General features: G+C 36.5%; 3 protein-coding genes across 9 annotated transcripts in view; 2 read left to right on the forward strand and 1 right to left on the reverse strand.

The window, feature by feature from the left end:
• Positions 1-777: 777 nt before the first annotated feature.
• Positions 778-10,996, reverse strand: hadhaa (hydroxyacyl-CoA dehydrogenase trifunctional multienzyme complex subunit alpha a). Its single transcript, XM_073856483.1, has 20 exons — positions 10,880-10,996; positions 9,978-10,019; positions 9,822-9,892; positions 9,570-9,703; positions 9,354-9,492; positions 8,977-9,096; positions 8,775-8,877; positions 7,187-7,310; positions 6,992-7,109; positions 6,857-6,913; positions 6,465-6,574; positions 6,246-6,380; positions 4,631-4,802; positions 4,452-4,538; positions 3,314-3,454; positions 3,149-3,217; positions 2,834-3,029; positions 1,633-1,747; positions 1,400-1,545; positions 778-1,288 (listed from the first exon to the last, which is right to left on the reverse strand). Exons 1-20 carry the CDS (start codon positions 10,938-10,940, stop codon positions 1,143-1,145), a joined length of 2,286 nt encoding a protein of 761 aa, XP_073712584.1. The 5' UTR covers positions 10,941-10,996; the 3' UTR covers positions 778-1,142.
• A 581-nt stretch (positions 10,997-11,577) lies between these two features.
• Positions 11,578-21,565, forward strand: hadhb (hydroxyacyl-CoA dehydrogenase trifunctional multienzyme complex subunit beta). The gene is made up of 16 exons (XM_073856484.1): positions 11,578-11,705; positions 13,973-14,045; positions 14,193-14,234; positions 14,370-14,460; positions 14,770-14,814; positions 15,740-15,839; positions 16,140-16,227; positions 17,132-17,319; positions 17,432-17,612; positions 17,798-17,919; positions 18,019-18,098; positions 18,416-18,453; positions 18,731-18,828; positions 20,364-20,438; positions 20,678-20,842; positions 20,957-21,565. The coding sequence occupies exons 2-16, from the start codon at positions 13,976-13,978 to the stop codon at positions 20,990-20,992; spliced, it is 1,419 nt and encodes a 472-aa protein (XP_073712585.1). The 5' UTR covers positions 11,578-11,705; positions 13,973-13,975; the 3' UTR covers positions 20,993-21,565.
• A 581-nt stretch (positions 21,566-22,146) lies between these two features.
• Positions 22,147-25,690, forward strand: part of tfap2d (transcription factor AP-2 delta (activating enhancer binding protein 2 delta)) — a 127,298-nt gene continuing 123,754 nt past the window's right edge. For 4 of the 7 annotated variants that reach the window (XM_073856489.1, XM_073856488.1, XM_073856491.1 and 1 more), the window contains exon 1: positions 22,158-22,907. Coding sequence is in view for 3 of the 7 variants with exons in the window: in XM_073856485.1 (XP_073712586.1) it covers positions 23,395-23,426 (32 nt within the window). In the remaining 4 variants the exon portion in view is untranslated. Of the gene's footprint in view, positions 22,908-23,357; positions 23,427-25,690 lie in introns of all 7 variants that reach the window. The other 3 variants (XM_073856485.1, XM_073856486.1, XM_073856487.1) reach the window with 3 other exon arrangements.

A 25,690-nucleotide genomic window follows, 5' to 3' on the forward strand; every position in this document is an offset into this window, starting at 1 on the left:
AATGCCAAAAATCATTGGGATATTAAGTAAAAAATTTACATTTCCTACTGTAAATATATCACAAATGTATTTATCATTATTAATATGTGTTGCTAAGGATTCATTTGGACAACTTTAAAGGCGATCTTCTCAATATTTTGATTTTTTGCACCCTCAGATTCCAAATTTTGTCCTTTCGTAACAAATACACCAAAGGTAAGATTAATTATTCAGCTTTCGGACGTATAAATCTCAATTTCAAATAAATGAAAAATGTCAAAGATTATGGGGGTCCCCTAGCTAAGCCCCCCCATCATTATAGGATCACAGTGATTTCACAAAAATTTTATCCTGGATCAATGGTTTAATTAAAGACACCCTAAATTACCGTTAATCTAAACCCTAACCATTTTTTACCCCTCAAATTGCAGTGAAATAATAGTTTGGACATTTTTTTAAAGCCCCAATCCTAAATCTGTCAAATGTTCCAAAAAAAAAAACAGCGTGAGGTGCACTTGAGAGTTTACATTTATACAGAAATCTTTTGGATTTGTTTATTGCGAAATTGGGACAAATAATGCACAGTATCGCTTTGTGGACCCCCATAAAAACCAGTGGACCCCCATCATTTATATTTCTGTGCTTTATAGTGGTCCCTTAATGCTTATAAGAGGTCTGGGACCACCCCAGCCCCCCTCAATTCGAACACTGCTTATGATTGGTTTTGTGGTTCGGGGTCACATATACTGCAGAAATGGTAATAGTAGAACAATGGTCTGATAAATAGACAAATTATAATTATTTGTCGAATTTTGGTTTTAAGTTTATTGTTTGCAAACATCCAAACTATTAAACTATAGAAAAACAGTACAGCTAACAAATAAAAAACTGTTTAATGCACCTTCAACTTTATGTTTTTACAGGGCAGCATATCTGAATCATGCCAAGATATGTTACCAATGTACTGGAGCCAAATCCCTAATATACAGGATTTATAACATACTGGCAAATTATGTACAGGCCAACTACTAAAGGCTAAAAGTTAGGAAAATGCCAAAAACGTTTGTCCCATTAACATTTTAATAACTAAATGGTTTGTAAATAGTGCTCCGCTTTCTGTGTGACAGTTTTTACCCCACATCTTAAGGTCAGAAGATGACATTTTATTTGTGAAATCTTTTGCTGGAGTCTTTGGCGTGGTCCAGGAGCAGCTGGCAGGGAGTAAACTGGTTACCATAAACCTCCTCAAATCGCTTCATTTTCTGGACCAGTTTGTCGGCTCCAAATGAATCCACGAAACGGAACGGGCCTGAGATGTGAATAAAATCATTTTATTATTACCCTTCATCAGCACAATGTTGTGTATTCAGGTAAAAATGAAATAATTTCAACACCATACATTGTTTAATATGTGTTTTACCTCCCAAACAAGGTGGGAAGCCGAGTCCAAATACTGCACCGATATCTCCCTGTACGGGGTCAGGCAGGATCCCTTCTTGCAGACACAGTACGGCCTCATTCACGAATCGAGACACAAGCCGATACTGAACATCTTCATCAGCAGATCTAAAGAGTCACAGAGAGGAAGAAGATGAGGTTTTATGTAATGAAAGCTAAACGTCGTCTATAGTGTTTGAATGATGGATGACTTACACAGCAGGGGGCGCTGTTAGTTTAAAACTCTTGAGAATTTCTTCAGCTCCTGAGTTCACTTTCTTTTCCTTGGACTTGACCCCATATACATAGCAACCTTTTCCTGACTTTCGTCCTAATGTTCACACATACACATAATTAAAACTTGACAAGAAAAGTTTTTCTTTTACATTAACAATTTATTCCCTTTTACTGCATTTCCCAAATCTCTTAAAGGTGCTTCTTCATCCTCGTTTGAGCTTAAAGGAATATTCAATTTTCTTAAAAGAAAAATCCAGACAATCCACTCACCACCATGTCATCCAAAATGTTGTTGTCTTTCTTTGTTCAGTCGAGAAGAAATTATGTTTTTTGAGGAAAACATTGCAAGATTTTTCTCATTTTAATGGACTTTAATAGACACCAACAATTAACACTTAACTCAACACGTAACAGTTTTTTTCAACGGAGTTTCAAAGGACTATAAACGATCTCAAACGAGGCATAAGGGTCTTATCTAGTGAAACGATTGTCATTTTTGACAAGAAAAATAACAAAAATACCCTTTTAAAGCACAACTTCTCGTCTAGATCCGATCCAGCGTGACCTAACGTAAATGCGTAGTGACGTAGGGAGGTCACGTGTTACATATATAAAACACACATTTGCGGACCATTGTAAACAATAAACTGACACAAAGACATTAATTAGTATCAGTTGACATACAACAACGTAGGAACGGTCCTCTTTCAACACACTTGTAAACACTGGGGCGGAGTTTCACGTTCATCTTCTGTGACCTCTTGACGTCATGACATATTGCGTGGGGTCACGCTGACGCATCACGACCGGATCTAGACGAGAAGTTGTGCTTTAAAAGTGGATGTTTTTTGTTTTTCTTGTCAACAATGACAATCGCTTCGCCAGACAAGACCCTTATGCCTCGTTTGGGATCGTTTATCGTCCTTTGAAACTCCGTTGAAAAAAACTGTTAAGTGTTGAGTTAAGTGTTAAATGTTGGGCTCTATTAAAGTCCATTAAAATGAGAAAAATCCTGGAATGTTTTCCTCAAAAAACATAATTTCTTCTCGACTGAACAAAGAAAGACATCAACATTTTGGATGACATGGTGGTAAGTAAATTATCTGGATTTTGCTTTTAAGAAAATGGACTAATCCTTTAATAGTGCCAGCACCCTTCTGTGTTTCATGGCTATTTGTACCTTTAAAGCCTTTCTGGACCATCATCTTCAAAACCTCAATGTTTCCTCCTCCGAATCGTGTGCCAAATGCCTTCCCGAGATCCTCTGCAACATGAGCCGCCACATCAATACCGACCTCGTCAGCAAGAGTCGCCATGCCGACAGGAAACCCGAATCCTGTCGTCAGAGCATCCAGTTTCTTAGGCCCGACTCCTTCCTGTATTCGAGCGATGAAAGAGATTATATATGATCTAATAGGATCATAAAAATAGTTGACCTTCAGGCTGTTATCTGTTTGCATATGAATATTCAGGCCTGTTTTGATTCCTAAAATACCTGCAATGCTCTGACAATCTCTGCTAACATGGGAGCCAGGCAACGTGTGGTGTAAAACCCCGGACCGTCCTGGAAGGTCACAAATCGGGATAACAGTAAAAAAGACAACATGAAATATTCACAAACACCTTTATATAAAATGTTAAACATGAAACAGGCTCTCACCCCCACCACTATGATGACCTTCCCCTGTTTGAGTCCCACAGATACAGCTGATGCTGTTGTGTCTCGGGATGTTTTATCTGTGGTGATGATTTCCAATAATTGCATTTTATCCACCGGAGAGAAATAATGCATCCCAATCACCTACAAAACACAAACCCATGTGTAAGTAGTGTACTACATCACCATTACCTTTAAAGGATTAGGCCATTTTCTTAAAAAAAACCCAGATAATTTACTCACCACCATGTCATCCAAAATGTCTTTCTTTGTTCAGTCGAGAAGAAATTATGTTTTTTGAGGAAACATTCCAGGATTTTTCTCATTTTAATGGACTTTAATGGACCCCAACACGTAACAGTTTTAATGCAGTTTAAAATTGCAGTTTCAAAGGACTCTAAACGATCCCAAATGAGGTAAAAGGGTCTTAATTAGAGAAACGATTGTCATTTTTGGCAAGAAAAATAAAAAATATGCACTTTTAAACTACAACAACTCGTCTATCTCCGGTCCTGTGACGAGCCAGCGTGACCTCAAGTAATTGCATTATGCCGTGGAAAGGTCAAGTGTTACATATATGAAACGCACATTTGCGTAGCATTTTAAAGAATAAACTTACACGAAGACATTAATTAGTATCATTCAACATACAACAACGTCTGAATGGTCCTCTTTCTCCACGCTTGTAAACACTGGGGCGTAGTTTTGCATACGTCATCCGTGACCGTGGCGCGTCACACGACCGGAGGAAGATGAGAAGTTTGATTTAAAAGTGCATATTTTTTCTTTTCTTGTCAAAAATGACAACCGTTTCGCTAGATAACATCCTTATGCCTCGTTTGAGATCATTTAGACTCCTTTGAAACTGCAATTTTAAACTGCATTAAAACTGTTAAGTGTTGGGGTCCATTACAGTCCATTAAAATGAGAAAAATCCTGGAATGTTTTCCTCAAAAAACATAATTTCTTCTCGACTGAACAAAGAAAGACATCAACATTTTGGATGACATGGGGGTGAGAGAATTATCTGAATTTTTTTTTTAAGAAAATTGACTAATCCTTTAATGACGAATGACCAAAAAAATAACGGAAGTCACTGTAAAAATATAGTATAAAACATAAAAAATAATGCAATACACACCTTCTCAGGTCGTTTGCTGGCGGCTGCAATGTCTTTAATGGGTAGAGCTGATGTATTGGTGGCAAATATACAGTGTGGAGGAATGACCTGTACAAGGGTAAAACTAAGTAACACGCTTGAAAACCGTCTTTTAATATTTTTATGTTACCATTCACATGTACTTATATATCTGAACTTACAGCTTCGACCTCCTTCAGCACTTTATGTTTGATTGACAGGTCTTCAAACACAGCCTCAATGACCATGTCTGCGGTGTCAAAGCCATTATAGTCCAGCTGTCCTGATAACATAGACAGCATTGAGTCTCTCTCAAATGTCGTCAGACTTTTCTTCTTTGTTTTGTCATTAAGCCTGAAAAAAACAATGAAATATTGATCTTTAATAAAGGAAATAACAGTTTTAAAGTTTTGATTATTTATAAAATATTCAATAATGCATATATTTAAAAAAATCTGCTAAGAACTGCATTATATTGGGTACCAAATGAAGTCCCATGACTTTTCCGGTAAATTAAAATTTCTGTATATTGATTTCAAAAATAATCAAAATTGCCTTTAAAAAAACAGTTTAGTTTGGTATAGCTACATAGACCTTGACTTTTTTCAAAAAAAAATTCATATTTCCATCTTTTTTTAAGGCCATGAAAAGTTACACCACTGACATCTAGTGGCTATTTCTTGTAATTGTCTCTTTCTGATGTCCCACACTGCAAAAAATGATTTTCAAGAAGAAAAATTCTTAGTATTTTTGACTTGTTTTCAGTAAAAATATCTAAAAATTCTTAAATTTAGATGCTTTTTCTTGATGAGCAAAACGACCCAAGAAAATAAGTGTAGTTTTTAGACCAAAATTATCAAATTTTAGGGATTTTGTGCATAAAACAAGCAAAAAAATCTGCCAATGGGGTAAGCAAAAGAATCTTGAACATTTTTCTTAAACACTAAATTCAAGACAAATTTGCTTACCCCATTGGCAGATTTTTCACTTGTTTTATGCACAAAATCCCTTAAATGTGATATTTTTGGTCTAAAAACTAGACTTATTTTCTTGGGTCATTTTGCTCGTCAAGAAAAAGCATCTTAATTTAAGAATTTTTAGATATTTTTACTGAAAACAAGACAAAATAAAAAAAATTTCTTGAAAATCATTTTTGCGGTGCATTTATGACCTGCATCTTATGCCTCACTAGAGTTGCAAAGGGGCGAAAAGTTTCCATGGGAACTGATTAATTAATCTATTTGGAAATTTATATAAACTATATCGCATACAAACATACATAAACATTTAGTTTGGTCATAAGCAGAAATGCATTGAAGAATCCTAATACTTACACTTATCAAGCCGGGATTTATTTGATCAAAAATCCTTTTCAAAAATCAGCATAAGAGACTTCTTTCAAAAATAATAAAAAGTTGTACAACTTTTGGGTTGTACGGTATTTCTGTATGATAACAGAAAACTGGCTAGCAGAATATAGAAAAAGTTTTAGTAAACAGTTTGCGAAATGTGCAGGGTAAAAATTGCATTAAATCTTCTTGTTTTAAACAAAATTGTGTTGCAAGTTCCTTAGGCAACTTTTATTTTTATTTAAATTCCCAGTTTATTCCCGTTTATTCCCATATATTCCTGTTAATTCCCAAGTTTCCAGCCTTGAAAATTCCTGGAATTTTGTAACCCTATGTCTCACTGAAATTCATATGGTTTATGGGACTGATACGACACATTTTCATAAACATCTAAAGCTCTATCTACTGACAAATCGTCTTAATCTTATATTTATATATTTTTACCAACCCCTTGTACACCTGTTGTTGACCTCTGGCGAGTCCTTCTTGTGTCGTGTCCTTCAGGATGGTGGCCACACCTTTGTCTATTGTTACCTGGGCGACACCTGCTCCCATAAGCCCCGCCCCTAGCACAGCTAGCTTCCTAAAAAATAAAAACTCATTATACCACCCACTCATACTAATGTCCCGATGACATCATGTCCTCAGCCCCTCCCACTTCACATACTTCACGTCTCTCTCCGGCTGCCCGAAGTGGTTCTTTTTGCAGGCCACCTGACCGTGATACAGACCAATCAGAGCTCTGGACTCTGATGTCATCGCTAACTTACCAAAGTTCTAGAAATGAGAGGTCAGAGGTTACGATATAAATATAATATAGTGTCATAGATTCAATAATTTTAGCACGGTTAAGCAGGTGTCCCTCAATTCCCCTTACCGTGATAAAATCTATGTAGTGAATGTCCTCTACTAGTATTAAGTAAGAAATTATTTGATGACCGGCCGTTTTGACAGGTCAGGTGTGCGTTTATCCAAAAAACCAATCAGAATGAAGCATTCAACAGCCCTGTGGTATAATAGGTGTTAATGAAGAAATGACATGCTGTTTGTAATACTGACCTCAGATTCAGCCTTATATCCAGCATCTTGACCGCTTTCAATGCCCGTCTGCACGCACTAACACACAAACAACACAGTTTATGAGCAAGTGTATGAGTATACTGTATGTGTCTCAGCACAGGTAAGTGTGTTTACCTCTATGATCTTCAGTGGAGCAGGGTAAAGCCCTTTGCTTTGTTTCATAACTTTGCTGTGGACAGTTTTGTAGATCTGTTTTCTTACTGGTGGCAGACCCATCACAAAATCCTGCACCCTCTGAAACAACATATAAAACGTTTATTGAAAAAGACTCAACAGACGATGAGTCTTTATCTGCGTGCGTTTCTCCTACTCTGCATTAACCCTTTCTTCTTCTCCACAGTGACTTTTTTAGCAGCGAGACCTTTAGCCAAATCCACAGCCACTTCTTCTAGATACTCAATAGTCCTCTCTTCTGGACTCTTCAGACCTGGACCTGCACACACGTTAATACATAAGGATTATATATAGGCAGTAGGTTGTTATTATTATATTACATAAATAAGCCCCGACAGTGTGATCAGGACCCAACGTGAAGTGGAGCATGTTTTAAACTATAAAAACATAATAAAGAATAAAAAAACAATACAAAAAATTTGCCAATGAGGTAAACAAATATTTCTTGATTTAAGTGTTTAAGAAAAAATTCAAGATTTTTTTATCCCACTGGCAGATTGTTTCGTTTTATATATATATATAAACTCATCAAGAAAATGCATATTGATTTAAAAATGTTTAGATATTTGTACTAAAAACAAGACAAAAATACTAAGTAAGAAAGTCATTTTTTGCAGCGAATGGCTTATTTCACGATAACAGCTGGCTGCCTGTACATTATTTTGCTTATTACACGGCTATTTACCTCATAAGTACAAAAGAAACATTTAATATTGATTTGAAATATTTTATTTGCTAATTTTAAATTAATGCAGACCTTCTGCGAGGAAAAAAGTTTACTTTTGGTTTTAAGATAAGACAAGACAAGACATTCAAATGTTATGAACACACACTGCAAAAAATGATTTTCAAGAAAACTTAGTATTTTTGTCTTTTTTTAGTAAAAATATCTAAAAATTCTTAAATTAAGACGCCTCCTCTTAATGAGCAAAACGACCCAAGAAAAAAGTGTTGTTTTTAGACCAAAAATATTAAATCAAAGTGATTTTGTGCATAAAACAAGGGAAAAAAATCTGCCAATGAGGTAAACAAATATTTTTTGAATTAAGTGTTTAAGAAAAATGTTCAAGATTTTTTTTGCTTACCCCATTGGCAGATTTTTTAGCTTGTTTTGTGCACAAAATCACTTAAATTTGATACATTTCTAAAAACTAGACTTATTTTCTTGGGTCATTTTGCTCATCAAGAAAAAGCATCTTAATTTACGAATTTTAAATTGTATAGTTTTTGTCTAGACTTATTTTCTTAGGTCATTTTTTTTTTTAGTCTTGATTTAAGAATTTTTAGATATTTTTACTGAAAACAAGACAAAAATACTAAGAGAAAAAGTCATTTTTTTGCAGTGCTATTTAAACATTTGTGAATATAATGTCATTGATGTTATTAAAAGACCTATTTAAATTACATTTTTGTGTAATATTAAACTGTACCTCTCAAAATGATTTGCAACATCCAGGTTACCTTGTGTTATAAGCGGTTATAAGTTTTAAGCGGTTGTTATCTAGGAATAACAAACCTGAAATTGTCGCGACTGGCCAATCAGAATCAATCATTCCAACAAGCAGTGTAATAATTATTTTTATGCTTAATGTTAAAGTTGAAACCTTTTGATTATAAAGCTCAGGAGAAAACTTGTTTACAAAACTTACAGTGTTACTATAAACTCCCATTAAAAGGAATCATAATGGAGTATCTTTAAATAAATAAATAAATAAATAATCACCTAAAGGATCCACTAGCTGATGCACAAGACCCATTTTTTTGGCTTTATCTGCACGAATATTTCTTCCGGTCAACATCATATCAAATGCAGCAGGCAGGCCCACCTAGCACACACACACACAAACAAACACACACACACATCAATTGCAGAAACTGCAAAGAAAATAATATCTAAAGTAAGGGAGTGTCAGTAAACACCTCACCATTTTGGGCAGTCTCTGAGTCCCTCCGGCCCCGGGCAGCAGCCCTAACATCACCTCTGGGGTGCCCAGAATCGTCTTTTTACTCTTAGTGGCCACACGGTACTGACAAGAAATAGCAAACTGAGAGAAAAACAGAAACGAGTGTCAGCAATCTTGCACACACGACATACCGGATAGTTTAAAAGCAGGGGAATCGGGTTTACTTCTGCTGTCTAAGACTCTCACAACAAAGATTTGATTTCAGAGACCTACTTTTCAGTAATATCTGCTGCTAGGGACTTTTATGGTTGATTTTATTAAAATTACAAATCACAGTTGAAAGACAACTTCAAAATGATTCAATAATAAAACTGTGAATCACAAGAACGAGCGCTGACCTCCAGACCGCCACCCAGACAAGAGCCATTAATAGCAGCCACAATAGGGATGGGAGATTTCTCAATCTGTTTAAACATCTTCTGACCTTCCTGTGACAGTGATGTCACTTCCTCTGCTGTCCGGCAGGCCTGGATCATACTGAGAAAGAGATGCTGATGAATGGGAGTCTTTAAAATGACCCGATGCGTGCGTTTGTGCATGTGCGTGTATGGTACTTGATGTCAGCTCCTGCGATGAAGCTTCCTGGTTTTCTTGAGATGAGAACGGCGCTCTTTACTGCTGAATTCCCCCAAATCTCTCTCATCACCTCTGTCATCTCCGCCTGCATCTGCTTTGACAGAGTATTCACCTGCACATATGTGATGCAAAAGAAACCCAGAAGAGTTGCTGTTGTTGAGCATTTGTTAATGTAATCTTTACAAATATAATTTATTACATCAGAAGAATTAAGACATAAGATAACAAACCTTTGAGTTAGGATCATTGATTCGCACGACAGCGACCGTGTCTTTGACCTCATAACTGACATGAGTGCGTGCTATAGAGAGAGAGAAAAAGAGAAATTGATTTTAATTGAAAACATTAATAATGTTTTCATCACTATGGAAATTTTATTTTGTTACCAAACACAGCTGATGACACAGAAAGACGTCTCTGTCCATGACCTGCGACCAAAAACATAAAAATACACAATGCACACATTCATAATTATTATTAATTGTATATATATCTTATTTAAAAACTCTTCAGTTGTTCTTTTAGAATGAGAGTTGTTAAACATGTTAATACAACAAAGTACCATAGTATAACCATAAAACAGGGTACATCCATGATAAAACCGTGCAGTATGGTAGTGGTGGTTGTACCATGGTATCCTTTGCAAATACCGTAATCATTCGATGTTTATCATTGTGGCATCACATCTTTTTACTGTATAATTGATATATGTAGCACATGAAACTGTGACCTTTGGCTCAGTATCCTCAAAATGTGACCTTTGTCCCAGTTAACTCTCTCCCTCCTATGCTCCCTCCCACCTGTCACAGTCACATGACCAAACACACACTGCGTGCAAGTACACGCGACTGTGTGCATCCATTCACAGAACTGTATATTAATAATAATACTTTCTATATAAACTAATGCATAAAATAAATCATTGTTTGAGGTCTAAAAACATAAAAACAAATGGTGCTTGTATATTAACACTGTAACAGGGGTCTTACAATATAAAACAGACTGTAAGGATGCTAAACATACTGTAATATACTTAGGGTAAATTAATATAGTAACCGTGGTTACTTCCTAAATAGCATAGTCAACTTTTCTTACATAAAACGATATCATAATATTTACTGTAACGTTACCTGTAAGTAACGTTACCTGCTGTAACCCACTGACCTGAAGTCACAAAACTGGGTCAAAGTTTATTCATGCAGGTCACCTCACTTAACCTAATCTCAATCAGTAATATCGCATATTTTCATATATAAAATTATATAAAGTTGAAATATAAGTTTGTCACCTGTAATAGTCTTCACTGTTCGGCAGCAGCCGCGAGCCAGAAGCAGTCCTGTACTTGCCATTTTCCTGAGTGACGCCGCCCACCACCACTGCGCGCGCACACGTACGCAGCAGCTCGTGTCCGCGAAAGGCAAAACTTTTCATCTAGTGTATAATTTAATTTTAATAAATTGATTAAGATAGATTGATTTACGACGATAAGTGTATTTGGTGTTTGTAACAGTGTACATTTTAAAACATTTTAATTACAATTTTAAGAAATTAGATACATTTTTTCAAGAACTATTTACAGATTTCTATAAAATAAATTTTAAGTACACATATGTAAATGTAAATGCCGATCTATATTTAATCTGTATTTTAAATATTATTTTCCCATACGTATACATGTAATTTGTCAGTCTGTCAATTAGAATAAGTGAACACACATTAAGACTTGATTCTTTTATAAATACACTTACATTTATAAGTATAATTTCTACAATAAAACATTAAAAAAAATTAAATAATTAATTATAAACATCTTCCATCAGTATATTCCAAAAGTAATATCGTTTCTCGTAATTTGAGTTTATGCACATATCCATTAAAAAGTTTGTGCCAGTTATGCGTATTTAAAAAATAAAAATGAATACACACAAAATATAACTTAATTACTTAAATAGAATAAATTGTTTTATGGTCAAATAAGTTCCGCAGGCTTTCTCTGGTCTTTTGCGCAGGCATTGAATTGGGCTGCTAGGTTTCCGCGGGGTCCTGTTGCTCGTGCAGTGCTGTAGTCATTGGACGGACGCGACACATCAAACTCTACCTTTACAGTACCACAGGTAAAACATATACATTGATGCGCATTTAACGACAGGCACAGAGTTTATATGGTAAATGCTTATTCTGGTCTTAAACAGTATGAGGCGTGCAGAGGAATTTACCACTACACTAGTTATTCGTCTCGAAGTTTGATCTTGTGCAACATTACTCGGTTTTTACTTTGAATTTACGGTCATCTTTGGTTATGTTGTGGTCTGTGTTTGTTAATAATGAGGTTAAGATCTTGACCAGCTGTTAAAGTGTTTAATGTCGCTCTGTGTTTGTCCTTGTACAACCGGCTGACAGAATTAGGTGAAGGGTCACACACATACACGGGCGCGCGCACACAAGATCAGTGTCAATACACCTACATTATAATTATTAATATGACACAGGTTCCACGTTTTATATCTACGTTGTTGACCAAAATGAAAGTGCTTGTGTCACACTCAATGTTATTTGAATGTCATTGCATTAGATTGCATTATCAATGTAATATCTGGAAGCACTAATTGATATAATATATATATGATATAATATATCTACAAATCACTGAACTGATATATATCCTCTGCATACCACATTATAATATATATGTTCATAAATTAGATCTCAAAAAAATGGCTCGTTTTTTTCACTTTATTTGTTAATCTATAATGCAAATACATTGTGGACAATTTTAAGTGCAGCTTAAAGGGGACATTTCACAAGACTTTTTGGGGTGGTTTCCCGGACAGGGATTATCTTAAGCCAGTACTAGGCCTTAGTTTAATTATGAAATATAACTAGTTTTAACAAACATGCCTTACTAAAAACTAGGGATCGACCGATATGATTTTTTTTTAGTGCTGATACCGATTTTTGTTTCATCAGCCTTAGCCAATGACCAATACAGGCTGCCGATTTTCTTAAGCCGATATTTGGAGCCGATACTGCTTTTGCTCACTTATTTTACATAATAAAAATGACACGATAATGCCAAATGTTACAAGTCTCAATTTAAAAAAGTAACATTTATTGAACTTAAAAAAAAACTATATTTAACAAATAGTAAAAACAGGTGAGGGTGCTATGGAACCATGAACTGCACTCTCCACAATGACGAGAACCTATCAGCAAAGGATATTGATTTCTAGCACTTTACTACTACAAATATATATAGAGAGATGAGAAATAAAAACTGCAGCTATGATCAGCTTTCAATGTTGTCATGGAAAGGTTGTTTTTTTTAGTCACATGACCTGCAATCGCTTGCGGCTTCCAGCACTCTGTCTGTAAATAATGCCGGAAAATAAGTGGCAAACACAGCAGCCACATATCGTCTGATATATCGCTCTATCACAACTAAAAACATTACTTGTGTGCATTTTGAAGCAAAACAAAGGGCACTGATGTATTTAAAGATATTTTTGTCAGTTTGGACAAATAAAAAAAATGTAAAAAAAAAAGAACATTTTGGCCGATACCGATAACCGATAACTCTTTATATTTGGGGGCCCATAACCGATATATATATATAGGCCGATAAATATTCATATTATTTTCACAATGAAAAACTCCCAGACCGCGGACATCTTGTCTTTGCGCTAGACTAGCTTACTCTACTTGAGCCCGCAACACGTGTCATCTTCGTGCTATGTCACAGAAAGCACCAATCAAAACTCCACATGGCCAGCAATGAGCAAGTGAAGTGGTTCAACAAACCAAAATAATCCATCATTTATCGGCTTTCATTTATCGGCCTAATTTTGCTATCAGACCGATAACCGATAATATTAAAAATAAGCAGTTATCGGCCGATAACGAGATGTCGGCCGATATATCGTGCATCCCTAGTTAAAATTGACATATTGTAGGTGTGTGCAAAAAAGTGCTGTTTTGGGTGTGTGTTTTAATATGCAAATGAGCTGATCAGTACACTAAATGTCAGTGCAATGACAGTGATTGGGGACTGTCAGTGTTTATGCTGAAACTGAACTAGTGACTTTGTGAAAGAATGTCCTTTCCCTATTATTCCTGCCAAATTGTATAATTGATATTTTAAGGTTAAAATTTCATCCAGGTGTCACCCTGTTGTGGTCTGAGATCTGCATTAACATGTTTGTGCCGACTGATCTTGTGATATGTTTCAGGAAAGTTTCAAATAAAATATATTTCTGGAAAGTATTTTCATTAAATAGCACCAAGTTGAATTTGTAGTTCATCAGATTATAACTAAACCTGCTGTGTTGCACTGAAATGATGGTTTGGAATATAATATTCTCTCATAAATTTGGTTTCCACACAGTTAATGATGGCATCGATGTTGATGAATTCTCTGAGGAGCGGTCCGGTGACATCTTTGCAGGCCGCTCGATTCGGTAAGACGGACTGGGTCTCAGCAGAGCTAATGAACACTTCATGTTATTCAGACAAGTGAAAAAATACTGAACGTGTGCATGTCATTACTGCTCATTAAAACTGTATAACAATGACTTTCTGTCCTCTTTCTCTCTCTCTGTCTTCAGCTGCTCGTTCTCTCAGCTCGTCTGCCCATCTGCAAGCTCAAGGTAGTGTGTCAGGTGTAATATTGACCAGCTCTCATGTATATCAGCTGGCATAAATACTCAATAACAAGTAGTTGATTCTATTTTTCTTGTAATTTTTGGTGTTGTTTTTGGTCTGTGACTGTTATTTTCAAACAGCAAAGAGCAAGAAAACTCTTGCCAAACCAGGAGTGAAGAACATTGTTCTGGTGGAAGGTGTTCGAACCCCCTTCCTCCTGTCTGGCACTACGTAAGTTTTTGTTATGATGGACCAGATTACAGGAGACTAAATCAACATTGTAGATTGAAAATGATTCAAACCCTAAGTACCTTAAACTTTTTGAAATCCACAAAAAGTTTTGCTGATCTGACGTTACCTTGATTTTTGTCTTGATCAAGGTGACAATATCAGTCATATTTTCAGTCAAATATTATTTTGTATTTTTGTAGTGATACACCAACCTGAATAAAATGAGTCTCTTTAGAATGTGACACTGCTAAGTAATAAAGTAAATATGTGTGTTTTTTATTTCTGTTTTTTGTACATCTTTATCATTAGATATTCTGATCTGATGCCCCATGATCTGGCAAGAGCTGCATTACAGTATGTCAACACACACACACACACACACACACACACACACACACACACAAATATATGGGATACAATTCTTAATCCCCATTTTAACTTGAAACATCGTTTAAGCAAGATAAATGAAAGCAAAATTATATAAGAGCATAAGTATTGGCAAATATATACACAAGTTGAATACAGGACAAAAACTTTTGTCAATTGGATGACCGCATTAAATGTAATATAAAATATAGTCAATGAAACAAGTTTTTGCTGTCTTACACAATATGGCTTCTCGAATAAATTAGTTTTGTTGTGAGGCTCTTGAGACATTATTACTGAATACTGATTTAGAAAAAGACTCTGAACTCTTTCTCCGACAGCGTTTTAAAAAAAAAGTTGCCAGCCAGTGTTAGCATTTTTCATGATTGTTTAATGAAAAATGTTCTTCTTTAAATATATAAACATACAATATATTAAAGGAAAAGAAAAGACCCTCTGCTTTCAAAAAAAAAAGAAAGTTTCATCCTACATTCATTTAAGCGTTTTCTCTTAATTGACGAGATAACTTGTCAATGGCGGGGAAAGAGTTAAGGGGGTCGCACACCGGACGAGAAGTGATGCGTCACCTCTAGGACAACTTTGAGGTATCGTACACCGGAAGTGCATATTAAATATCGCAAGCTTAGTCAGATTTTTTTTTTTAAGAACATGGACTAATCCTTTAATGTTAGTTAATGCCAATACAATTGTTCATGTTAGTTAATTGTGTATGAACAACTTTTAACAGTTACAAAACATGTATAAATAAGTGGTAAAGAAATTTTGTTAATTGTTAATTCATGTTATCTAATGCATTTACTAATGTTAACAAATACAACCTTATTGTAAAGTATTAGCGTATATTTATTTCTGAGTTGTGTGCAATGCTGTTAACCTGTTTGTGTTTCTCCAGGGGTCTTCTGAACAAAACTAGCCTCCCTAAAGATGCCGTTGATTATATCGTCTATGGAACTGTGATTCAGGAAGTGAAGACCAGTAATGTGGCCAGAGAGGTCAGTCTGTCTTCTGTTAAAACTGTCTGATTTGAATTGTTAAAGCTATTTCTTTCTAAAAGCTTTCATATCAATAGAAAGCACCTTACATGCATTGATCTTTTTTTGTAAGAGTGTTTATGTTTTTTTGATAGATTTTTTTCATGCTTGATGATGCATTACGGTGTAATTCATTTTGGGTGTTTTTGGGAGATTAAAAAGTTTTAACTCATGTAAGAGACTTTAGATTCTTGTTTCTAGGTATGAAATGATCTCGAAAAGAAGTTAATCCGAAATTAAATTTTTATGTTTTTGTCTTAGGCGGCACTTGGTGCTGGATTTTCAGATAGGATTCCTGCTCACACAGTGACGATGGCGTGTATTTCTTCCAATCAAGCAATGACGACAGGTACATTTACATTAGATTTACAATTATAGCATACGCTTTTATTCAAAGCCACTTTGTCAATGCATTACAAGACACACAGACACGCATGCAGACACTGACGCACGCAGACATAGATGCGCAGACACAGAAACACACGCACGCAAACACACGCAGACGCACACACATGCACACACTCGTGCGCAGACACACACGCACAGACACACACGCACCGTGCGCAGACATAGACCACAGACACACACGTGCGCAGACATAGACGCACAGACACACACGCGCGCAGACGTAGACGTAGACGCACAGACACACACACTTGGAGACAGAGACGCACAGACACACGCGCGCACACAGAGACGCACAGACACACACGCACGCGCACACACAGAGACGCACAGACACACACGCGCGCACACAAACACACACGCGCAGACAAAGCGACTTTGTCAATGCATTACAAGACACACACACATGCGCGCACACAGAGACGCACAGACACACGTGCGCACACACAGAAACACACGCACGCAAACACACGCAGACGCACAGACGCGCGCAGACAGAGACGCACAGACACACATGCACGTGCGCAGACATAGACCACAGACACACACGTGCTCAGACATAGACGCACAGACACACACGCTCGCAGACAGAGACGCACAGACACTCGCACAGAGACGCACAGACACACACACACACGCACGTGCACACAGACACACACACACGTGCGCACACAGACACACACAAGCGCGCACGCACAGAGACGCACAGACACACGCGCGCACCCACACACAGAGACGCACAGACACACACGCGCGCGCACAGAGACGCACAAACACGCGCGCGCGCACACAGAGACGCGCGCACACAGTACTCCACAACATTGTGCTAATTGTTGTTTATTTTGTAGCTGTCGGTTTGATCGCTTCTGGGCAGTGTGATGCTGTGGTCGCTGGTGGGGTTGAGTTCATGTCAGACGTTCCGATTCGCCACAGTCGTAAGATGAGGAAGACGATGTTGTCACTTAACAAGGCGAAGACACTCGGTGCTCGACTATCTCTGCTGGGCTCCATCCGACTCGGTCACCTTGCACCTGAGGTACCTCACACATAATATACTATAAATACTGTAAGAAGGGCCTTGTTAGCGCTCCTCAACAGCCCATTTGACATTGTTCACACTTATAGACACACTGTGTCTGTGTGTTTAGCTGCCGGCTGTAGCCGAATTCTCCACAGCAGAGACGATGGGTCACTCCGCCGACCGCCTGGCGGCTGCGTTTGGTGTCACCCGTGTGGAGCAAGACGAGTTCGCTTTGAGATCGCACACTCTCGCTAAGAAAGCTCAGGATGCTGGACTGCTCAATGATGTCATCAGCTTCAAAGTGCCAGGTGACCGATAAACACAGTTAGACACTGATAACATCACTCGACTGTGCAGTCAAATAAAGTTTTTATTGTTGCTTGTTCATTTTGTTAATTCACTTTGAAACTAGTTACATTATCTAGTTTCATTTTGTCATCCACGATGGACTAATTAAATTTGCCTGGAAAATGTAATGATACATCTGTAACAGGGAAGGATATAGTGTCGAAAGACAACGGGATCCGTCCCTCCTCCATGGAGCAGATGGGCAAACTGAAGCCCGCCTTTATTAAGCCTCACGGCACTGTGACAGCCGCCAACTCCTCCTTCTTGGTCAGACGAACTCAATTTATTTAATTTTATTTGATTTAATGAATTATTGTACAAGATCTGTCACTCAAAGATGAACTGTGTGTGTGTGTGCTCTCTCAGACTGATGGTGCGTCTGCAGTTTTGATCATGTCAGAAGAGAAAGCTTTGGCTATGGGTTACAAGCCTAAAGCGTATCTCAGGTACAGACATGAGAGTAGTGCCTCACATCAAAAAAACTACCACCGACAGCATCTCTGAACCTCACAACAGCATCTGTGTTTTAACTGATCTGTGAACATTTGCCCTTGAATAATGTTTGCCACAAAGTAAAGGTGGTTGATGAATAAAGTGATTTAAAAGCATTCATCTTTTCTAATATTGATTTTGACATAAATGATAGTAAAATATTGTCTCATGCAGTATAAAACATTACAACAGCCAAATATCATGTTCACATCTCATCTTCTGCTCACTGTGTTGTTGATGTTTTATTGTATTCATATGTTTTCATCTACAGAGATTTTGTGTATGTGTCTCAAGACCCAAAAGACCAGCTGCTTCTTGGGTGAGTTTCTGCTTCTCGCGTTTTCTCCATGAAGGTTTATTGGTTTTGTAATTGCGTTGTTGTGTAATACAGCACGGTATGTGAGTTTGTGACTGACATTTGTTCAAGCTGGGGTAAAATTTGACATGGTGTAGTTCTTTGAAATAATTTTTGTTTTGTTTGGGTTTTATTCTCCAATAACATTTTATTGAGCAAAATTGTTAAAAAACATACATTGAGAGCCAACTTTTGGAAATATTTAGAAAATATTTTTTCCTGTTTCTCTATTGCTTCTTGGGCCGACCTACAGCACTCCAAAGGTCCTGGAGAGGAGCGGTCTGACCATGAACGACATTGACGTGTTTGAATTCCATGAAGCTTTTGCTGTAAGCATTTTTATGTTTTACATTTCTGTGAAGTATATTTGTTGACCCTGGACCATAAAACTAATCATGAAGGTCAATTTTTTTTAAAATAATAAGCCGGTATGGTTTGTTAGGATAGGATGATATTTGGCCGAGATACAACTATTTTAAAATCTGGAATTTGACCCTGAAAAAAGTTAAAATTTTGTGAAAAATCACATTTAAAGTTGTCCAAATGAAGTCCTTAGCAACTCGTATTGATAATAAATACAATTTTGATTTATTTATGGTATGAAATTTACAAAAGATCTTTAGGAACTTTACTTAACTGTTTCCCCGTTATCTAGTCAAATACAAGAAAACGATTCCCTGCCAATGAAGCTTCCCTGACGAGTTTTTACGGTAATCTAAAATTCTGTTTTTATACACTAGGTTGCGCTCTTACCCACCTTATAAAACACTGAAGCATCTACTGTTTTAAAAAGAGTAAAAACTGATCTATAACAAAAGTCCTTTACAAAAAAGCAATTATTTTAGCTTTTTCCTTATTATATATATATATATGAGAACTAAAAAGTTGTCTAGGTACTATGATTGTTGACGTTGATGTTTATAGTATAACATGCACTGAAGCTTTTTATTTTTAAGATTTTTTATTTATAAGTATTTCCATGTCAAAGAACCCAAATCCAGTCATGCACAGCACACATTGCGGTAATGAAAATTGTCCCCTTAAATGTGGAAAAAACAACAAAATTGGTTTGTATGATGTCATTTGAAATCATGTGCAAAATAGAAGAGATGTTTGTAACTGTATGCTTCTTATTTTGGTAGCATTTACTTTTTTATCAAAATGTTTCATGACACCTCATAAGTCTAATTTCGCGAGAATCACTCACCCATATTTGAAGGGTGATAAAATAGAACCAAATGAAGAGAGGATAAAACATTTTTGCAGTTCTTTGTGTATTTGTTTCTTTCAAACCAGAGGGTCTTTTTTCATTTGATATATAGACGGTTTCATCGGATGCACGTGCGGTGACGCAACACACGTCTGGTCCGAACTTCACTTCCGGTTTAAGTTTTTTTTATACTCTGACTAGTTGCTAAACTGAATTCTTGAACAAATACCTCGTCGAAAATAACAAATGGTTTGGTTTTTCTAGGTAATCTACGTGTTGTTTATTTTGCTTGTTATATAAATAAATTACGTTTGAGGTACTTTGTTGTTATTTATTCTTGGCGGAGTTTACCGAAAGTTAGGGGTTGACCACGAAAGCCGCTTGTTTATGTACTGCTGAAACCGTCAATATATATAGTATGTTTATGTATAATAAAAATAATAATAATAATAATATGTTTAATTATATATATATAGCACCTTTACAAAGACAGATATTTATATATTTATAGATTTTTTTTTCTGGAAGACATTAAATATTTGTGAAAATCACAAAAAATGCTGGCAACTTAAAAAAAAGAGTCTCATGTTGTTTTATTTCTTATGTGCTTCATCTGCTTTTTAAAATTCATTAAACTCTCTTTTTGTTTCTCAGGGTCAGATCATGGCAAATCTAAAGGCGATGGACTCTGACTATTTTGCACAAACATACATGGGCAAGAAAGCTAAGGTTGGTGCATTTAAAAAGATCTCCAAAATAAAATGGACATGATGAAAACAAACGTTTTATTTCATGTTTTGCTTTAAATCTAGTGTCATCCACAGGTTTGTGTGAAGGTTAAGTTTAGGATAAACATGTATGAGAGGCTGTGCTATATGGCTGTGAATAGGTTGTCACTACAGTAAATTGGTTACGACATCATAAAAATATTAGACACACAATTTTATTAAAACAATGTGATTCCTAAGGTTGGTGCCCCTCCAATGGAGAAATTTAACACATGGGGGGGCTCTCTGTCACTCGGCCATCCCTTTGGTGCCACAGGCTGTAGACTGGTGACCACTGTAGCTCACCGACTGCAGAAGGAAGGAGGACAGTACGGCGTGGTGGCAGCTTGTGCTGCTGGAGGACAGGTGGGGATGCACAAACACGCACACAATCTCTAAAATATTATACACATTATATAGATGCAGCACCTTAACGTAAACCAAATTTTCTCTCACTGTTTCTCTTATATTTCTTTTCAGGGTCATGCTATGGTGATTGAAGCATACCCACAATAATCTCTGTAGCTACAAGTACCGTAGAGTCTACGGCATAGACTATAACGCACTGTACACACACACACATAGATTCTGTAAATATGCCTCGAAATGCCTTGAGAAGAATTGTTGCTGCAAGTTATCTGGAAGTTCTTGGTTTGAAATGATTCTTGTGAGTTGGCTGTAAACATTAACATTATTTGAAAATGTTTTAACAGTAACAACAGAAGATACTCCAAGGTAATAATATGACGTTTTTGCATGTTGAAAATAGCACTTAAAACAGGCCAGCTGGTTTCAGATGTTAAACATCAAGTCTGGAATTGTCACCTGAAAAGATGTGATATGGAATCTAGCAGTCTAGATTCATTAATGTACTATCCAGATACAAACTCTTTAATTTATCCGTCATGTCTAACAGATTGTTTTGTTATTACTGAGAAGTGTCAGGATTGGCTTGAAGGTTTAGATCAGCTGTAAAGACAAAATCGCTTAAACATACCAGTGCCTCAATGGGTAACGCTGTGGAAGAGTTTTGTCTTGTTTCCCATCTTTTTCTAACAATTTCTACAAATAAATGTCATTTAAAATCAAGTTGTGCTTTTTTCGTGTTAAGTTGTGTTAAAATGGCTTTTACTTTTATGTTGTTCTGTAATATGATTTACTTTATATTAACTTGAAGTCATTAACAAACATACTGCTAAACAGAATTTATGTACATTTATGATCATTAAATAAAATGATATTAATTTAATTAAATATGGGATTTATTGAATTATATAATTCCCATGTTGTTCAGTTTTCTTATTTTTGGAGACCGCTTTGGAAAAATGTCTGCTAAATGTAATGGAATTAAATGTTTGTTTGTGTCTTTTATAAAAAAATATGGTAAATAAAAATAGATACTTTATAACAATCTTATTAAAATTAATATTTAGTAGTGTTGTTATTGTAAAAAGTTATTTTACTGTAGAAATAATGGGATAAAATCAATCACAATATCTAGAATAAAGGCGCTTAAAGACATTGCGAGACAGCGCAGCGTTACGTCACATGCAGCGGAAGATTTGCGCGCGCGTCTCTGAAACGCTATTTACCAAGTGAGTAATTGTATTCATACGCACCCAGAGGATCATAAATCTGCAAAAATTCCCTTAGTGGGTAAACAAAGGTTTCAACTCCTCAGAAAATGAACAACAAATATCGCCGTCAGACTGAAACTCAGCGCCGTCGCGATCCCATGTGAACGCCCCCCACCCACTTCACTCGCGTCGCAGTTTCTTTTCATCCCTTGCCATTATTTTCCATCAGATTGCAAATTCTTTAAAATGTAGGGTTCATTAAATTATTTTTAAATGAATTAATTCCAATATTTTTGCAAACAACCATCAAGCCTCCAGCCTACTTCTATATTTGCGTATTAATGTGGTTATTTGTGCGGAAAAGTTTTCGGGGAGGTTCAGAGATCTTGAACAGGAGTGAGATGGAGAGAAAAAATGTTTTCAGATGCAAAACGGAGTAAAATGTAAATAGCGGTTGCGTGTCGTTTTTTGTTTTAACCTTCAAACGCCGAGAACCCGCGAGACGGGCGTCGCAGCGCGCGCTTTGATCAGCTGCGCGCCTTTTATGCCGTTTGACTGGAGAATGCGCGCGGTGCTGTCGGTACAAATCTGCCTCACACTCCTCGCCCCGTCAAACGGAGAGAGAGACGGAGGTGAACGAGCTGGAGCCTAGTGGAGGGAGACTCTTTAATCTCGTCCTTCTGTATGGGGTTTGCACCTGCGCGGGCTTTCAAGAGGAGCACGTGCGGCCCCGTGCGCCTCCATTTACCGCGCGACGTTTCCGGCTGGCGCTGCGAGGCCGTTAAGACAACACAAGCTGTGAGGAGAATGTTATAACATTCAAAATATACAACAAAAGCCCGTGGGAACCCAAGGTAGTTGTTTATATAGGATAAATCTGTATTCTAAACTTAATTTGGGGGAATTTCCTGTGGGTGAACTGTCGGAGATTATGAAAAAAAAAGTGAAACTCAGATGTTGTTTTGTTGTTTCATGACTCAGAATTCCAATATTTAGCTTCATTTAGTTAGTTTTTGGACAACCCTGTTTAAAAAAAAAACAATAAACACCATCACAGAAATTCTATTGGTTTTATTGGGAATTGTATTCGTTCTAATGGAATATGGCCCAAAACACACTACAGTTATTGGTCTTTGTTGTTCTCTAATGGTATGTATTGTTTCTATGTATTGATTCTAATGAAATATGGCCCAAAACACACTACAGTGTAGTGGTTTTAATGGTAAAAGCTGGTAAATGGTTCCTATTGGTATTTTAATGAAAACCATTAGAATTTCCTGTAATAGGTTTATTGTTTTTTTCAGCAGGGAAGGTGGATTTCACTCACAAAAAAGTTGCAGCATGGTAATTCTTCAAATACCTAATAGTCTTTGGTAAGTTACTCAAAAAAGCTATTAATTACTAGTTACTATTAGATCTTACTAAAACATGCATTTTAACATTAGCCTTTAAATTTTTATGTTAAATCCACTATATCAGTGGTTTTCAAACTGGGGGCCAAGAGATGGTGCCAGGGGGGCTCCAGTTTTATAACATTTTATAAAATACATCCATTTATCATGAATTCTGTGTAATTAAACCTAAAAAATAATAAGCCAACTAACCAACAGCACTACTAGGTATAATTTTATATGTTTTGTTTAATTAAAATATTACATTTTCGGGGGGCCGCGAAAAAATGCACTGTACACAAGGGGGGCGCACGCTGAAAAAGTTTGGGAACCACTGCACTATATAATTGTTCTACAGGCCATTCACAGTATTAGTTTAATTACATCAGCGTTAACTGTAATTAAATTACTGAAAAAATAAGAGTAATCCCTTTATAATATTTTTTCAAGGAAATAGTAATTACACTACAGTAACTAATTACTTTGTTACTAGTTACACCCAACACTGCCTATGAGTAGTCTACCATGAAAATATCAGCACATCAATATGCTAACTGTTGAGCGCAATGGTTAACACCATATGGTGCGCAAATCAGGTGGTGGCCATTATTTTACATATAAACAATATTACAAAGCATTTAAAACCAATGCTGCTGTTCTAACCAATAGTTATGTATTCAGATTTTTACTTTAGTTTAAAGACATTTAGTACTAGTTTTTGGAAAAAGTGCTAAACTCACATCAGTTCATAATCCCAATTTAACTTATTTCATTTAAATGAGGGTTAAAATCCAAGATCATCTCTTTCAGGTGCTGGCATATCCCCTTAAAGCAATGCTATAGGGTAAATTCATAAGTTCATAGTCAGTACAAATCTACCAAAATCTCTAAGGGTGTTACGCAGCACTCACTTTTTTAATTTTTAATTGAATGGATTGTTTGAACATTTGAATGTTATTTGATGAAAAGATGTATATGTGACCCTGCATGTGAAACCCAGTTTTTTATAAAATTATGGCCCTACATATAAATGTAAAGAACATTGAAAATATAACCTTATATCTTTAATATCGACTGAGTAAGAATTAAATCTTGACAATGAGTGAAATCAAACTTGATTCTCCTTATCTCATCATTAGATTATGAGACTAGCCTGGATTTCACAGACACGGTCATATATCATCTGGCTAAATTTAGGCCTAACAGTATTGAAAAAGAGTCACCAAAACCAGGGTCAAACACCACAAAGTGTGCTTGTATGAACCTGGTTTTGGTGACTCTCGTAATATGATCATTTACATTCAAATTATGATTATTGTTTATATCAGATCTCCAAATTCAAGTGTAATATTTAGATTCATTGAATTTGAATAGACAAAGTAGGTCCTATGCGACATTTAATTCCCATAACTCCTATTTTCTAAAGTATACAACAATACAATCCATTTATACACTAGGGCTTACTTGTTTATATAAGTGACATTCTGTCATAAGAGTATATTGTTTCATTTGCATTTATTTTTTCACGAATATCTTTCTTTGGCACATTTGGCTTTCACACCCAATAGACAGAATAAATATATATTTCTTTTTTTACTCTAATTTGCAAATTGTATCGACCGTGGCTGGCAGGAGATATGCTGGCGGATTCATACGATGCGAAGGATTTATTTCATTTTTAACAGGCCGCTGACACAATTCTCATTAGCCAACAAAAATCATTAGCAGCTCCATGGCTACATCGACAAATCGAGTAACTGTTAATTTTTTCCACCGAAGAAACTACGGGAGCGCTGTGTGTATGTATCGGTGTGTATGTGTTAGAGAGAGAAAGTGATGGGGGGTTAAGCTCCGGTGTGAAAAAATATAATAAATTAAAATGGACGACATGAATTGAGCGCCGAATGTCAAACACTGTCAACAAGACGGCTCTCTGTCACGGGGAGAATTTGAGACATTAACAGCTTCTGTCATTCTGCTGACAAAATGGTAGCAGAGATTTCCCAGGGTGCCGAGATGACTGCTGGCGTTTGTCAACAAGCCGCTGTCAGAGAGAGAGAGAGAGAGAGAGAGAGCAAGCATACACAGTGTCACTGACAGTTACCACACCAACATCCCATGAGTCCTCACCACCCAGAAACAGAAAGAGAGAGAGAGAGAGAGAGAACAACTATGAGGAGGAAAGAAGAAAAGAACGAATGGATGGATGGATGGATAGAAGGAGGGGTGCAGGTCTCTGGTGCACC

This window comes from Misgurnus anguillicaudatus, chromosome 18, assembly GCF_027580225.2.
Source record: "Misgurnus anguillicaudatus chromosome 18, ASM2758022v2, whole genome shotgun sequence".
NCBI classification, from domain to species: domain Eukaryota; kingdom Metazoa; phylum Chordata; class Actinopteri; order Cypriniformes; family Cobitidae; genus Misgurnus; species Misgurnus anguillicaudatus.

Coding starts and splice junctions, on each gene's coding strand:
- hadhb (XM_073856484.1), top strand. CDS start 13,976: ATGATGGCATCGATGTTGATGAATTCTCTGAGGAGCGGTCCGGTGACA. Junction 14,046..14,192: donor TTTGCAGGCCGCTCGATTCG/GTAAGACGGACT, acceptor CTCTGTCTTCAG/CTGCTCGTTCTCTCAGCTCG. Junction 20,843..20,956: donor CTTGTGCTGCTGGAGGACAG/GTGGGGATGCAC, acceptor ATTTCTTTTCAG/GGTCATGCTATGGTGATTGA.
- hadhaa (XM_073856483.1), bottom strand. CDS start 10,940: ATGGCAAGTACAGGACTGCTTCTGGCTCGCGGCTGCTGCCGAACAGTG. Junction 7,311..8,774: donor TCAGCTAGTGGATCCTTTAG/GTGATTATTTAT, acceptor ACGTGTGTGCAG/GTCCAGGTCTGAAGAGTCCA. Junction 6,914..6,991: donor CTCCACTGAAGATCATAGAG/GTAAACACACTT, acceptor TTTGTGTGTTAG/TGCGTGCAGACGGGCATTGA.